The sequence below is a fragment of the Natrix helvetica genome (genome assembly GCF_964273705.1).
Source record: "Natrix helvetica genome assembly, chromosome: 2".
NCBI lineage: Eukaryota > Metazoa > Chordata > Lepidosauria > Squamata > Natricidae > Natrix > Natrix helvetica.
Genome location: NC_138552.1, coordinates 122,163,556 through 122,180,136, shown reverse-complemented (window position 1 = coordinate 122,180,136; position 16,581 = coordinate 122,163,556). Strand labels below are relative to the sequence as shown.

General features: G+C 41.9%; 1 protein-coding gene across 4 annotated transcripts in view; it reads right to left on the bottom strand.

The window, feature by feature from the left end:
- COL4A2 (collagen type IV alpha 2 chain) overlaps positions 1-16,581 on the bottom strand; it is a 209,548-nt gene that overhangs the window by 192,615 nt on the left and 352 nt on the right. For all 4 annotated transcript variants that reach the window (XM_081944378.1, XM_081944380.1, XM_081944377.1 and 1 more), the window contains 2 exons: positions 16,265-16,343; positions 16,074-16,134 (listed from right to left, as the gene is read on the bottom strand). In XM_081944378.1, the coding sequence (XP_081800504.1) occupies positions 16,074-16,134; positions 16,265-16,308 (105 nt within the window). In that variant the 5' untranslated portion in view covers positions 16,309-16,343. The remainder of the gene's footprint in view (positions 1-16,073; positions 16,135-16,264; positions 16,344-16,581) is intronic.

The following is a 16,581-nucleotide window of genomic DNA, read 5'->3' as shown; positions in this document are numbered from 1 at the left end:
AGCACGCCACACGCAAGTGGCTTTGTTTACTTCTTACCAAAACACGACACGGCAGATACGCACGCAGTAGACTCACGGCACGTCAGCAATTGAATGACGGTAATTATTTCTTTCTCAGTGAATATTCAATTATACAGACGTAAGTACAATTCATGTTTTATTGATTCATTATCTATTTAATAATTTCCAAATATGTATAATTTTATTTACAAGTTTATATAACCCTGTTGTCAACAGAAGTGTAAAATAATTTAAATTTAAATTTAGGTGAAGTTTATTTGCTTATGTTATTAAAGTTTCAGTTGTAATAATTAATTAATTTATTCATAATGTGCTTGCATTGTTCGTGTAGCTTTATATTTTATTTTTAATTTTAAATTTCATTTAGGGATGGAAAAATCAAAAAAGAGGAAATGCCCTTTCAACAATCAATTGAAAAAGGAATTTCCATTCCTCATATATAAGAAAGATGCCATTGTTTTCTGCAATATTTGCAGAGGAGAATTTTGTATTGCAGTTGGGGGCAGAGCAGCTATAACAAAACACTTGTCCACCAACAAACATAAGCAATCATTAGATGCATCAGCTTCCAGTCGTACAGTAACAGGTTTTTTTTAAAACTACAAATTATTCTGAAGATGAAAAACAGTTAGCTGCAATGGAGGGAACATTTGCATTTCATACCATAATTCATAATCAAAGTTTTCGTAGTATGGATTGTACAACTAAATTATTGAAAAAGTTTCACATTACTAATTTTTCATGCGCCAGGACAAAATGCGAGGCTATTATTAAATCAGTATTTAAAAATTACTGTGATAAAATACTTACAGCAGACTTGAAAATTGCAGCATTTGTAACGATTTTATCTGATGCATCAAATCACAATGAAACCAAATTGTATCCAATATTAGTAAGATATTTTAATGTTACCAAGGGGATTCAAGTAAAAATTTTAAACTTAGAATCCATTGAGGGTGAAACTGCTGAAATTTTGACAAACCATCTATACAAAGTAATAAATGAAAACAATTTGAAATCCAAAGTTGTTGCACTAACAGCTGATAATACAAACACAAATTTTGGTAGGCGAAGACGCAAAGGGGTGAATAATGTGTATGTAAAATTACAAGATTTACTCCAAAAGAAAATACTAGGAATAGGTTGTAATGCACATATTTTGTCAAATGCAATCAACACGGCGTCATGTGCCATGCCAATTGATGTAGAAGTAATAATAACTACAATTTATTTGTATTTTAGTCGTTTTACTGTTCGTGTGGCTACTTTAAAACAATTTTGTGAAGAAGTGAATGTTGAATACAAAAAACTTTTAGGATATTCAAAAGTTAGATGGCTTGCTCTAACATCTACTGTAGAGCGTGTTCTACAATTATTTGAGCCTCTCCATTCATATTTTTTAATATGTCCTAAAATCCTGGAATCATTTTTCAATAATGAAATATCTGAGATATTAATGTATTTTGTACATAATCAAGCATCTATTTTTCACAATACGATTCAAAAGATTGAAGGTGAACATACTTCAGCTACAGAAGTTAGTCTTATTTTGAATGACTTTATCCTTCAATATAAATCTCGATTTGAAGATAAATTTCTTCCTTTAATTATAAAAAGAAAATTGTCCGATTTAGAGGAATCAAATCCGTGCATAACGGAAACGTTTATCAAAGAAGTGCAGAATTTTTACCAAACATGTTTTCAATATATTGAAGAATAGTCTGAAACAAACATCATGGGAAATAACAGTTTTCAATGGGGTTTTTTGACTTCATCGCAAGTATATTGGACAGATATTGAATCTTGTGTTGAGTTTTTATCTAAAGAAATGCCAGACATTAAAATAGACGACAATTGTCTCTTTGCAGAAATTAGAAGACTGAATGTATATTTAAATTCTGAAAAATTAATACAATGGGAAAATCAACACGTTGAAATTGATAAAAGATGGGTGGATATGTTCAGCCATTTCAAAAATGAACATATTCCATGTGAACATTTATTTATACTTATTCAATTTACATTGTGCTGCCCTGGAACTAATGCAGCAGTTGAAAGAGTTTTTTCAATTGCCAATGATTTTTGAACAAGTGAGAAATCAAGATTGAATGTTTGTTTGTTTGTTTGTTTTCTTTATTTATTATTTATTTATTTATTTATTTATTTATTTATTTATTTATTTATTTATTTATTTATTTATTATTTATTTATTTATTTATTTATTTATTTATTTATTTATTTATTTATTTATTTATTATTATTTATATTTGGTGCTTCTAGACCGCCCCCTCTCCCAGAAGGGACTCGGGGCGGTGTACAGTCCATAGAGAATATCACAAAATACAATAAAAAAGTGAAATATGTACAGTTTGGAGGAGGTTAAAATGCAATTAAAAGAACTGTACAAAGCTAATATAAATATAAGTTTAAAATCCCTAAAACAGACACAACAAATTAAAAAACCCCTAAGATAGCCAGATAATAATATATTTGCCAGGAGGGACATATTGTAATTATGCCAGGCCTGCTAATTGGAACAGGTGAGTCTTCAATTTTTGCCGGAAGGAGCGGAGGTCAGAAGTGGTTCTAATGTCGGGGGGGAGGTCATTCCAGAGGGTTGGGCCCATCACAGAGAAGGCCCTACTCCTTGGTGTCACCCGTTGGCATTGCCTAGTGGACGGCACCAGGAGAAGTCCCTCCCTGTGTGAGCGAATTGGCCGCAGGGATGTATGTGGGAGGATGCGATCCCGCAAGTAACTAGGTCCCGTGCCATGGAGCGCTTTAAAGATGGTAATCAGCACCTTGAAACGCACCCGAAAAACCACAGGTAGCCAGTGCAGCTCGCGCAGGAGAGGTGTTACGTGGGAGTACCTCGTACTCCCCATCACAGCCCGCGCAGCTGCGTTCTGAACTAACTGCAGTCTCCGGGCGCGTCCCAAGGGCAGCCCCATGTAGAGAGCGTTGCAGTAATCCAGGCGGGACGTCACCAGCGCATGAGTGACCGTGCGTAGGGCATCCCGGTCCAGTAGGGGGCGCAATTGGCGCACCAGACGAACCTGGTGGAACGCCCCCCTCGCCACGGCTGCCACATGGTCATCCATTGACAGCCGGGCATCAAGGAGGACGCCCAAATTGCGCACCCGTTCCACAGGGGGCAATTGTTCGCCCCCTATGGCCAGCGATGGAATCAGCTGGCTGAACCAAGGTGCCGGTAGCCACAGCCACTCGGTCTTGGAGGGGTTGAGTTTAAGTCTGTTGTCCCCCATCCAGACCCCGACGGCTTCCAAGCACCGGGACATCACTTCGACAGCCTCGTTGGGGTGGTTTGGGGTTGAAATATACAGCTGAGTATCATCAGCGTAGAGGTGATACTCAACCCCAAAACCATGGATGATCTCACCCAGCGGCTTCACATATGTGTTGAACAGGAGAGGCGAGAGGACCGACCCCTGTGGCACTCCACAAGTGAGTGGCCTCGGGGTCGACCTCTGTCCCCCTGTCAACACACATTGCCTCCGGTCGGAGAGGTAGGAGCCGAACCACCGCAAAACGGTACCTCCGACTCCTATCCCCTCCAACCGGCGCAATAGGATACCATGGTCGATGGTATCAAAAGCCGCCGAGAGGTCTAATAGGACCAGGATAGAGGAACAACCTCTATCTCTGGCCCTCCAGAGATCATCAACCAACGCGACTAAGGCTGTCTTTGTGCTGTGCCCGGGTCGGAAGCCGGACTGGCGTGAGTCTAGATACTCGGATTCGTCAAGGTGTCGTGGAAACTGCTGCGCCACCACATTCTCAACAACCTTCGCTAGAAACGGAAGGTTGGAGACTGGACGATAGTTAGCTAGCTCCATTGGGTCGAGTGAAGGCCTCTTAAGTAAGGGCCTCACCACCGCCTCCTTCAAGGCGGTTGGTAAGGATCCCTCACCCAATGAGGCATTCACCAGGCCCAGAAGCCAGCCTCGGGTCACCTCCCAAGATGCCAGTACCAACCAGGAGGGACACGGGTCCATTAAACATGTGGTGGGTCGCAGCCGTCCACGCAACCTATCCAAATCCTCGGGGGCAACAGAATCAAACTCCTCCCAGGATGGTCTCACAAGACTCGCTGTTGGCGGCCCGTCCGGTCCACTGAGGGGGGTCCATCCGCTCCGGATCTGAGCGACTTTATCCTGCAGATATTCCCCAAACTCCTCTGCTCTGCCCTGCAAGGGTGCCCCCTGCGTCCTCTGTGACAAGAGGGAGCAGGTCACCCTAAACAGGGCGGCAGGGCGGTTATCCGCGGACGCAATAAGAGCAGCGCAATGTCTACGTTTGGCCGCCCTTAATGCCACAAGGTAGGTCCGTAAGTAGGCTCTTACCTGTGTTCGATCAGATTCGGAGCGTGAGGACCTCCACCTGCTCTCTAGACGTCTCCTATGGCGCTTCATCACCCTCAGCTCCTCAGTATACCAAGGAGCCCGGGTGGGTCGCTGCCGCAGGAGAGGTCGCAGAGGCGCAACCCGGTCCAAGGCCCCAGCCACCGCCCTATTCCAGGCGGCCGTTAGGTCCTCTGACTGAGCTACAGGTAATGGCCCAAGCTCCGTCTGGAACCTATCCGGCTCCATCAGGTGCTTGGGGCGGTACCAGCTTGGACCATCTGGTCCCACCTCCTCGCGGTGGGGGGTAGCGCCAGGGAAGTCCAGCCGGAGACATGAGTGATCTGACCATGACAGGGGTGTAACAACAAAGTCCCCTATACCCAGATCACTCGTCCACTGCTCAGATACAAAAACAAGGTCCAAAGTGTGGCCACCTTCGTGTGTGGGGCCCTGAATTAACTGGGTCAGGCCCATGGCTGTCATGGAAGCCATGAACTCCCGAGCCACCTCAGACGCTGCTCCCGTCGACGGCAGGTTGAAATCCCCCATAACCACAAGCCTGGGGATCTCAACCGCCGTCTCCGAGATCAGCTCGAGGAGCTCGGGCAGGGCCGCTGATGTATAGCGAGGAGCCAAGTATACAATCAGCAAACCCAACTGCCTCCCTGGGCCCCATTTCACACCAAGGGACTCATACTCTAGCTGCAGCACTTGCCGTAAAATTCAATATGAAGGATATTTCTTGTTCAGATATTTCCAATATATTGTTAGAAGATGATACATTGACAAAAAATATTAATTCAATGGAAAAGTACTCATTTAAATAATAACAGGCATGTAAGCATAATTACAATATAAAATGTTACAAATGTTTTTATTATGCATATATCATATTTTAGTGTATTATTGTTGCAATGAATAAAATATTTCTTTTATTGATGATATTTTTTTCCAATTTATTTGTCCTCCTTTTCATTGTAAAAAAGTTGGTCTCCTTACCAATACATACTTTAGTTGCTCATCGTTTGGTAAGGCAGATTTTGTCAGTAATGTCTCATTATTCTTTTCATTGAAATAACTTGGCTATTTCTTCACAAAAGAATAACAGGACACAATCACATCAGAAATGGCAAATAGCTGGAAGAGTAGTTTATTTAAACTTCTCAAGAGTTCATGTTGAGCATAAGGTTTTCAGCTGACCAGGAAAAAGTCAAGGAGAAAGAGAACTACAGGTGGTGATGTCAAAGCAAAGCTGCCAATGTGCAACAACTTCTTTAAACGTATGTGTATGAGGGTGTGGGTTGTGTACAAATTGGAATTGAGAACGTATAGAAGATCATATGAGAGGAAAATATACCCCGACAAAATGAAACAGAACACTTTGGTTGCTGGGCAGGAATTTTTTTTCTTTGGCAGCCAAAATAGAAATGACTATGGGAGCACAGTCCTATAGCTGGAGCTCAAGAGGTCATGGACCCTCCAAAAATTTATCCTCCTTGCAGAACAGAAAGTGTGCATAAAAGGTTTTTTTTTCCATTTTCTGATCTAAGCCTCACCTGGGGAATGAGGAAGGAACGGCCTGATTTTGTTGGCATAACATGTTGCAAAACAAAACTCTGATGGGCTTTCAAGATTCTGTTTTTATAAATTATAATAATCATGAGCATTCATAAAGTCTCTTGATCTTGCCTATCATAAGTAACTCAACCAGTCTGAAGCTAGTCTGGCTTCAGACTAGTTCAGCAGTGGGATGGCCTTTAAATATGGATTCTCATGTGAGAACATACTCCCAAGAAAAGGTATGTTAAGGTTCGAATGCTTCCTCGAGGCAAACAACCTTATGGGGGTTCCCGACTCCCGCAAGAAGAACTTCTTCCTGGGTTACTACGGCCGAGAGGTCTTCCAAACAGCAAAGGATTTATTGGAGCCAACTCCGATCCAAGCGGTTCCTTGGGCGGTGTTACAACAGACTCTAAAAACTCATTACATGCCCAAACCATCGAGGCATGTTCGCCGCCATGAATTCAATGTGTGAAACCAAGAGGGAGAATCCATAAACCAATATGTTGCAGCCCTGCGAAAAGCAGCAACATATTGCGATTTCCGTGACCTGGACGACCAAATTTTAGACCACTTAATCTGCGGCATGCAGGACATTAATCTGCAGAGGTGTCTGCTAGCCAGATCAAATATGTCTCTGCAGATCGCACTTGATGAAGCCAGAGCATCCGAATCTGCAGACAAGTCTACGGAAGCATTACAGTGCCAACACAACACACCACAAACCACGCAGAAGCAAACGTGTGTACATCATGAGGCCACTGAACAAGAACCCTCTGAGAGCGAAGATGATGACAGCTACCGCATGGCAGTAGCCGCACAAAACCAGCGCGAAAATTCAACTCGCGCCAGCCGCCCTGCGCAAGCTGCGGAGGGGACCATGCTCCGTCGGTTTTGGGACGCAACCTGTCAGCGTTGCGACAAGAAGGGGTACATTGCTAAAGTGTGCCGGAGTGAATTCCCTGCCACCGCTTGGCAGCCAAAACCCAATCCAAACCGCCAACAGAGGCCCAACACAGGGGCCTGGTGGAAAACTCAAGGACGCCCAGAGAGAGAACCTAAAGTGACCTATCAAACCACGATAGGGCAAGTCTGCACCAGGCGGCCAAAAAAGCTGAAAGTCACAGTCCTCATTGAGGACGCTCCCTGCAAGCTTGAAGTCGACACTGGATTGTCCCTAACAATCATTTCCTGGTCGACCCTGAAGCAAGCCATCCCGAGCCTGAAAAGATGGCACCTTCGCACCCCAGACCTCAGCTTGCGTGACTACCAGGGTAACTGAGTCCCCATCGTGGGCCAAGGCACCTTCCAAGTGCAGTTCAAAGACATCAACACCAAGCTTCCCATGACTGTGGCCAGCGCACCGCTACAGAGCCTCCTGGGGCTCGATTGGTTTGAAGCCCTGGGGTGGGAAGTCACCGGAATCAACTCTGTAAAGGATGGCAGTGCCGAGGCGACTTTTAAGGAGTTCGAGGACATCTTCGGCTCCGGTCTCAGTAAGTATGTGGGGACGCCAATCTCTTTTAACTTGGACCCCAACATAGTGCCTATCAGGCTCAAACCCAGGAGAGTACCTTTCGCTCTCCCCCCTAAAATCGATAGGGAAATTGACAAACTGGTGAGTCAGGGGATCCTAGAGCCAGTCGACCATGCACGCTGGGAGACCCCTATAGTGACCCCGGTCAAGCCAGACGGGTCAGTCCACATCTGCGCGAACTATAAATGCACAATAAACAACGCACTACAACAAAGCGCCTACCCTGTGCCCATTGTACAGCAGCTACTACGGTCGCTAGGGCCAGGAATTTTTTTTGCTAAATTAGATATGGTGCAGGCATACCAGCAGTTGCCTGTAGATGGTGCCACAGCGGAGGCTCAAACCATCGTGACGCACAGGGGTGCATTCAAATGCTACCGCCTGCAATTTGGAGTTATTATCGCCCCTGGACTGTTCCAAAGCGTCATGGAATGGCTTTTGCAGGGGATACCAGGAGTCGTCCCCTATTTCGACGACATTTTGGTATTGGCTGCAAACGAGGCGCAACTTGCAGGCGTTCCTCGGGCTCCTTAACTTCTACAGTGTCTTTCTCAAACAAAAAGCCACCGTCGCTGAGCCCTTGCATCATCTCCTGTCCAAGAACGCCAAATGGTCCTGGGGCCGGGCTGAGGCTGCCGCATTTGCCGTGGTAAAACACCTTCTAACTGCTGACTCCCTGCTGGTCCAGTACAACTAGACCCTGCCGCTGGTGTTAATGTGCAACGCATCCCCCTTTGGCGTCGGCGCTGTCCTCCGCCACTGCATGCCCAATGGCATGGAAGCCCCTATTGCTTTCTACTTGTGAACCTTGTCTCCTGCTGAAAGGAACTACAGCCAAATGGACTGAGAGGCTTTGGCTGCTGTAGTGGGAGTCAAGAGGTTTCACGAGTACCTTTACGGCCGAGACTTCGAACTTGTGATGGACCACAAAACATTGTTAGGGCTACTGGCTGGGGACCGACCTACCCCAGTATCCTTGTCTCCGCGCATGACCAGGTGGACTGTTTTCCTGGCTGCTTACTCCTACAAATAATTCACTGCCCTGGTTCCACGTTGGGACATGCCGACACTTTGAGCCGCTGTCCCCTACCTCAACTGCTGGCCGACCCCACTCCCGAGACACCGGTTTTACTTATTGCCTGCCTGGACTCTGGACCTGTCTCGTCCAATGACGTTGGTTAGAGGTAGCCCTGATGACCTCTACCACAGCAGAGGCGGTCATCAAGGTGCTACAGAGACTTTTCTCCACGCACGGCCTGCCCGATGTCTTGGTCTCAGACAATGGGCCCCAATTCACAGCCATGCAGTTTGAGATCTAGCTAGCTAGCCAGGGAATTTGGCATGCCTTGGGCGCGCCATTCCGCCCGGTTTCCAATGGTCAGGCGGAGATAATGGTGTGATTGGCTAAAGAGGCCCTCACCAGAATGGGCCCGGGTGATTGGCAAACACGGGTTGATCACTATTTACTAATCCAACATATTACACCAAGCTCCACTACCGGGAGAAGCCCCTCTGAGCTTCTCACGGGTCGCTGACTAAGGTCCCATTTAGACCGGCTACACCCAAACTACTCTGCCACATCGCCCCCAGACTCCACAAGCAAGACTTGAAACTTTAGCATAGGGGATTCAGTATATGCCCACAACTACACCTGTGGATTCCTGCTATGGTGATAGGCATCACCAGGCCTCGCTCTTATCTATTAGAGCTAGAGGATGGTAGAAATTGGAGGAGGCATATTGACCAACTCCGTGGTCGCCTCTCCCACTCTAATCTTAAGAGTACCAAATGAAATTTTGAAACAAAGCAGCCAAGGCCCTACTCAAAAGGAGCAAACATTCACTCCTTCCACAGCCAGCTCAAACCCGCAGGTACCGGAAAACTTATCTGAGTTTGTTGCAGGCCCACAGTGAGCTCCAAGCGAGCAAAGCCAGGGAACTCCAGCCGCGGCCTGGGGTAAGTTCCAGCAGATTCCACAGAGCGGAGCTGGAGAGCAGAGAGGTCCGTCTGACCTGCCTAAAGAACCGGTTCCAAATGAACTGCACAGGTCTGGTAGAGCAAAACAAAGATCCGCCTACCTCAAAGACTATGTGACCAATAGGAACATCCCAACCAAGAGGGGAGAGGTGTTAGATATTAACACTAGCTACCATAGTTTTCACTCTGGTCTAATCTGATTGGCTAAGAGGTCTGACTATAAAAGAAGCACTGTCAGACCGAACAGTTGCTGGATTGTACATACTTGTCTGAATAAAGAGCTGTTGTTGCATTAAGCCAGTGTCTGTCTTCTCATTGCCTGATCTAACACTAAAAGTCTTAGAGTCTCAGTTGAATAGTGTACCAGTTAACAACATTATTCCCTGCTTCCCTAGACAAAAGAAGACTATATAAAAACATACGAATTCTGTCGCAGATAAACTGCTCAGCTTCCATATAGACTATATGGCCCCCCAAAATAGATGCAGTAAAGTGGCTGCAGTTCAGGTGCAGGATCGCTTTGTAATTATGCATCCTTAAGTGGGTGCACATAGCAGCAGCAGCCTCCTTGATGGACTTGTGGATTTAAGATTTAAAAGAAAGAAAATAAATCAAGATGATCCAGCATTGGAAAGGGCATGCAGAGACGTGGTGACTCAGTAAATGACACTACTGGTAAGGGAAACTAGTCCAAATAGTAGAACAGCTCTAAATATGACTTAGTTCTAGAAACAGAAGGAAACTCTACATAAAACATGATGTGTACATATTTAGACTGCCCCCTCCCCCAAGATTCAAAGCTGGAATTCAAATTGAAATGATAGTCAAAGTTTACGCAGGAGAAGCAGAGTTTTCACTTTCAAGATGATAAGCTTGTGCTAGAATTATAGATGTCTCTGGTTTATGTACTGACTTTATTAGCCATCTTTCAAAATATGTATCTATAGGTATTTTAATTAAGAAGAGGATAAATATTACATAGCAGCAAAGCAAAAATAAACTTAAGGTATTGCAATAGTAATAAGAAATAGCTGAACACAACAAAACTGGAACCAATGCTGCGGTTACATCAACTTTCCTCCGGTTAGTTTTTTTCAACTATATTGGCATCACAACTACCACAAATGCTAGGAATTTGGGGACAAGTGGTGCCAACCCATCAGGAGTTGTGGAAAACTAGCCAATATCCAATATCTTTATCTTACCCAAGAAAAATCTAACAATGGCAGTAGGTAAACCTCTTAGGAAGATGGCAACTTAAATACAGATGCCAAAATAAAAAGAGCTATTTTCCTCTTGCATTTCCATCTGTTTAACACAAATCCAGTGTCTCAACATTTGGATCTTTGTTGTTGTTTTTTCCACCCTTAGATAGCTACCTTTTTTTTCTACTTTATGGTTTATATGCCAAAAGTCTAGTAAAATCCTTTTCAGCATTCACTGTGTAATTTCAATTCTTCTGCTCCTGATTTGTGTTCTCTCTCTCCTTCAAATTCCCATTTTAACTATTATTCTGAGATCATTATCTTGCAGTTTGTGTACAAATATAGTAATTTCTGGCCTCTTATATGGACTGTTTCAATCTTAGTAGCATTCATTCAGCTACTGCTTTTCAAAAACATACATCCTAAACTAATTCAATACCATATACTACCCACCTCTCTTTCATAAAAAGACACATAAAAAACATCACTGCTATTGCCAAGATCAAAATAGTTATTTTGTTGCTATGGTAAGTAATATGAAATGCCCTTTGCTGAAGAAACTAAATCTTGCTAACTAGATAGTGCAACCTTTCTTTGGACCCTTATTTCATCAGATTGATGGGAGCCAAGTTTTGATATTCCAAAAAGAAAGATATTTATACATTTTAAAATATGATTACTAAATAACTATTATTTAGTTCCTGCACTGGACAGGGATTGGACTAGAAGACCTTCAAGGTCCCTTTAACCCTATGATCCTGTTACTTATCCAACTAATATCTACATAATAATATAATAATAATATTTGTATCGTACATAATAATGTTTTCAATTCCATGAAATGAAGAATATTAAAGTCACCTTTTAATGTTTGCAACACTTCAATTTAGTATCTTTATGAAAATCAAAGAAAGAGATATGTTTTGCAGCAGATGAAAACCATACTCCATCTCCTTGTGTGTCTTTTAATTATCTATTTCAGTTTCTGGAGAACATGTTTTGGTGCATGCAGCATCAATCTTTATCAATTCCATTATAAACACCAGCTACACCTGATTAGCAACCCATAGTATTACATACTATGTAATAGCAATGTGGGGCACTTTCATCAGGATCAAAGAAGAGGGCTACATCTCACCCCCTTTTCACCTAGCTTCCTTCTAGGCACAGAAGTGGGGTTGTAATGCTCCATCAGACTAGCATTTTCAAAATACTCTCCTGCCCTAGTTTGGTTGGGAAGAGATCTTTTTCTTCTTATCCACACAAGTAAGCAAGATACAGGGATTACTTTCTCCCTTGGTTGACTTCACATTCACATTTGCTTTCTTCAGGAAAAGACCCATGATAGGAGATCTATGGTCGTTCTTCCACCTACCTTCCAGTAATTTGTAGGGTCTGCTCATTGCCCCCTGCTTATTTTGCCACTGATAGCCTGTTGCTAAAACAACTAAGATTTTGTAAGATTTTCATATTTAGTCAAGTCTCCCAATTGTTTCTGCAATTCTTTTAATGCTATATTACTTATTTGAAAAAGAGCCAGTTTGGTATAGTGGTGAATGTGCTGGCCTAGAAACTAGGAAATTGTGAGTTCTACATCTCTTAGGCATGAAAGCTGGCTGGGTGACTTTAGTTACTCTCTCTTGTACACAGAGTTGCAGTTGTGGCAGCAGCATTGGGTATGTTTGTCATGTATAGCAAAAAAAAGGCAGGGAAAAGTAATAATAATAGTGAAATGTATAGGCTTTCTAAGATGCAGCTCAAATACTATTTGAGTTCAATGTTTAAAAATCTTGCGTGTGTGCGCATGCGTGCCTTCATGGGTATAAGCATATAAAAACTTGCAATTTTAATTCATCCTATCTCTTATCTCTGCTATAGTGGGGATATAGGAAAGGATGGTGTATGGCTGTTTACTCAGGTTTTTCAGTTCCATGTGCAACTATTAGAGAGAAACTCCCTTTACATTTTACACTGGATAGGCAGAGAATGGGAAGATATATGCAGGGCCAGCAAAACCAACTTGTGAGCGTTCATATAAAGGTTCATTGTCAAGGCTAATGCCGCAATTCACACCATTCACAATGTGGTTAAAATGAGCAGATAGGAAAATTAAGAAGCACTTGGCTCATGAATTTATTTATTTATTTAAGAAAATTTACATGGCCCCCCAGTTCACTCTCAACGACTCTGGGCAGCATACAAAGAATGAATGCAGTATGATAGGGTTCAGGGGTGAACTGAAGAAGCTCTCTTGCTTAGAATAATCTTTCTCATACAAAGATCTCTTAATATTATTAATGCATAAAAAAGAAAATGCTTTATGTGAGTTAGGTATTTCATGTTTCTTTTTTCTTTGTGGTCTGTTTTTTCAAAAAAAATCTTTATTTTATTCTTAATAAACTTTTTAATATAGTTTGTATATTAAAATATATATTTATATTAAAACAATATTAATATATATCAATTAATATAAATATATTTTAATTTATATAAACATATTTTAATTTGTATAATATATTTTGTTTATTAGAATATACTTTGTTTATTAAAATATATTTTATATATATATGTATGTATGTATGTATGTATGTGTGTGTGTTACAACCCCTGGTATGCCCAAATATGGGAGGGGGGCTCACTACTCCCCCTTTCTGTCCTTCGGCTCATTACAGAAGACCATCCAGGCAGAAAACCATATTTTTATTTTTAATGTTGTCTTTGCTATGTTTGTGTTGTATTTGTGCTGATAAATAAATAAAGGGAGACTAGTATAGATCTATTTCAAGCTATTTAGCTCTCATCAGCTAGCCATACCCTTACTAGGATTCGAACCTGGGCTGTATTACATATTAGGCTGGTGTATTAGCCACTCAGCCACAGGCTCTCCTCCTTATCAGCTGAGCCAGGGAAATAGGTATGTATTTGTGTTACAACCCCTGGTATGCCCAACTGCTCACTACTCCCCCTTTCTGTCCTTCGGCAGAAAATAAAATAAATAAAAATAAAAATATGGTTTTCTGCCTGGATGGTCTTCTGTAATGAGCTGAAGGACAGAAAAGAGGAGTAGTGAGCCCCCTCCCATATTTGGGCATACCAGGGGTTGTAACACAAATACATACCTATTTCCCTGGCTCAGCTGATAAGGAGGAGAGCCTGTGGCTTAGTGGCTAATACATCGGCCTAATATGTAATACAGCCCAGGTTCGAATCCCAGTAAGGGTATGGCTAGCTGATGAGAGTTAAATAGCTTGAAATAGATCTATACTAGTCTCCCTTTATTTATTTATCAGCACAAATACAACACACACAGACATATATAATATTTTAATTTAAATATTAATTAATTAATTATTAAAATAATTCCTTTAGCTCAACTCAAAATATATTGGTAACCAATGTCTTTACTGAAGCCAATTACAATGTAATAAACTAAACAAATTTAATTCTTTCTCTGAGATAAATAAATAAATACATTCTACTATATACAAATCCTACGACTGAATGGCTGATGACAACAATGACCACATACATGGTAAACATTAACAGGCTTTAATATTAACATACACAAACTTTAACACTACATTTAGCCTTACTCTTGTACTTTTAATTTCCCCATTAATTCAGATTGTTTGCTTTTTTAAAATTTTCTAATGTATGAGAATTCTATATTTTTTGGTTAGTGGATGTTTTGGGAAAAGTCCTCACAAAAAGAGGATGTGGTAATCGTTTATAAACAGGTTCCTCAAATACCATCAATATCATGGTGAGCCTCACAACAATGTTAAGACCAAAAGCCAAGTCAGTAACTTGTCCCAAAACTTGAAAATTTTTAAACAAAAACCACACGCTAGAATCCCCAATACCTTTCTCCAACAAAAGCCTATTTTATAGAAAAAAACAGGTGACATTTAAAAATCAGGAATATGGCCAACGGCTAAAATAGAGCTTAGGTCCCCAAACAAATGCAGGATTATTTTCCATATGCTCTTATTGCAAGGTCTCAGAATATAAATTCAATACTCCATCAATGTGCATGCCTATCATAGGTTCCTCCCCTCCCCAAATAGGTACTCATTCATGCACAACCATGAGCCTGGTGAGATTCAAACTGCCAAATTGCTGGCAGCAGTCAGTCAGCAGAAGTAGCCTGCAGTACTGCATTATAACCACTGCACCACCACAGCTCTATAAGGCAGACCAGACTAAAAAACCAATGGATTAGAGATCTAAAACTACTTCCATTGAGACATATGCTTCCCTCCTCCCTCCCTCAATATTTGTGTAATCGTTCGAGGGGTTTATGTTATGACATGTTTCTGAAACTAGTTTTATGGAATGAGATCATGTCCCCTTGTTTGATCTTTGCCTTGGGAGCAGCTCTTGTTTCTATCCTTCAAGGCCATTTTCTATGCCCTCTACAGCTTGTTTGTTTTCATGAACTTTTCCTTGTTTGGTCTTATGCTGTCCACAGTCTCTCCCTTAACAAGCATCAGCAATGGTCTCTGTCCCGTTTCTCCCTGTTTGAAAGAGGTGGAACACTCAGAAGGGCTTCAAAGTGATCAGCACCCATAGTTTTTACTTGTTAAAAAAATGTGTCTGTCCAATGAGAGTGGGGCAGGAGAAAAGTCCAAAGAAAGAAATGGAAGCTACAGTACTTGGAGGCCACTGGATTATTTTCTCGAAAGCACTTCTAGTCACCCACTTACTAGATAGATACCTTGATAAGGCACTTTGTGCATAGAGAGAGATTTCTACAATTGTCCAAATTTCCGAAAGGTTCAAATCCACAATTACCTTAATCATGATTTATTTGTTTGTTTATTTCTTTGTTGCTTTGGAGATTACCATAAAATATAAACTATACCATAAACTAACCATAGGAGCAAGGTACACAGAGCACTGTAGCCTAAACTCTGGTTGGATGTCAATAATTCATGCACATGTAGTCAAAGTAGTTCATATCAGCCTGACTTTGTCTAACTTGTGAGTTGCTAAAATTTTTTAAAAAGCTTGTGATATTTTGGTTGGTTGTAATATTCTGCAAATATGGGTTGTTTAATTTTCATATTTCAATGAAAACATTACAAACAGTGTCTAGAAACCAACTTGACTGATACTTTCCTAATTGTTTTAAAACATATATGAAACAAATCAATTCAAGTGAGTTACAGTTTTAAATTTTGTACCTTAAAAATACTTTGCATTCGTAGTTTAAGCCATATTTTTGAACAGAGAGAAATGGGGAGGGGAGATCAAACTGTTTAATAGAAAAATAGTGTAAGTGCACTACTGAAAACAGCAAAGGTAGTTGAAGAACTTTGGCAACAGAATTGGATTGACTTGGAAGCAACCCCAAAAACGTTTATCATGGCTTTGTTTTGATTTTTTTTTAAATGATGATATACTTACAGCTTGTACACAGGCAGGAAGAAGCACAGTCAATCCCACCAACAGGATAATTTGCACATCCCTGTACCAAGACAAGATTGAAATAGTTACCATTCACCACCTTATGGCCAGGCTGGCTCTTACTGTTTTGAATGTCTTACAGCAACTTTTAAGAAACGCTACAAATACTACAAAGAAATAGGTCTACTTACTGCCCGGTTCTGCATCTTAAGCTGAAGTGCGGAGTACTTTTCATGTCTGCTTATTTTCTTCTTGTGGAAGAGGATGGTTCTAGAAATCAAAGGGAACATATGATGTCTTCAAAAGAGACATCAGCAGCGAGCAGCGGCAGGTATTTTTACGGGGGGAGAGAGGAGGGGGATTAGCGCAACCTCCAAAGGATCACCCGAGTCAGGTTAAGCGGCACCTTCCCCGGGAGAGGCTACTACACAGAATCGCAAGCCGATGATGGAAGACATTCCCCGCCCCTGCCGATTCCTCAGAAAGCTCCGCTTCCCTCCTGAATCAA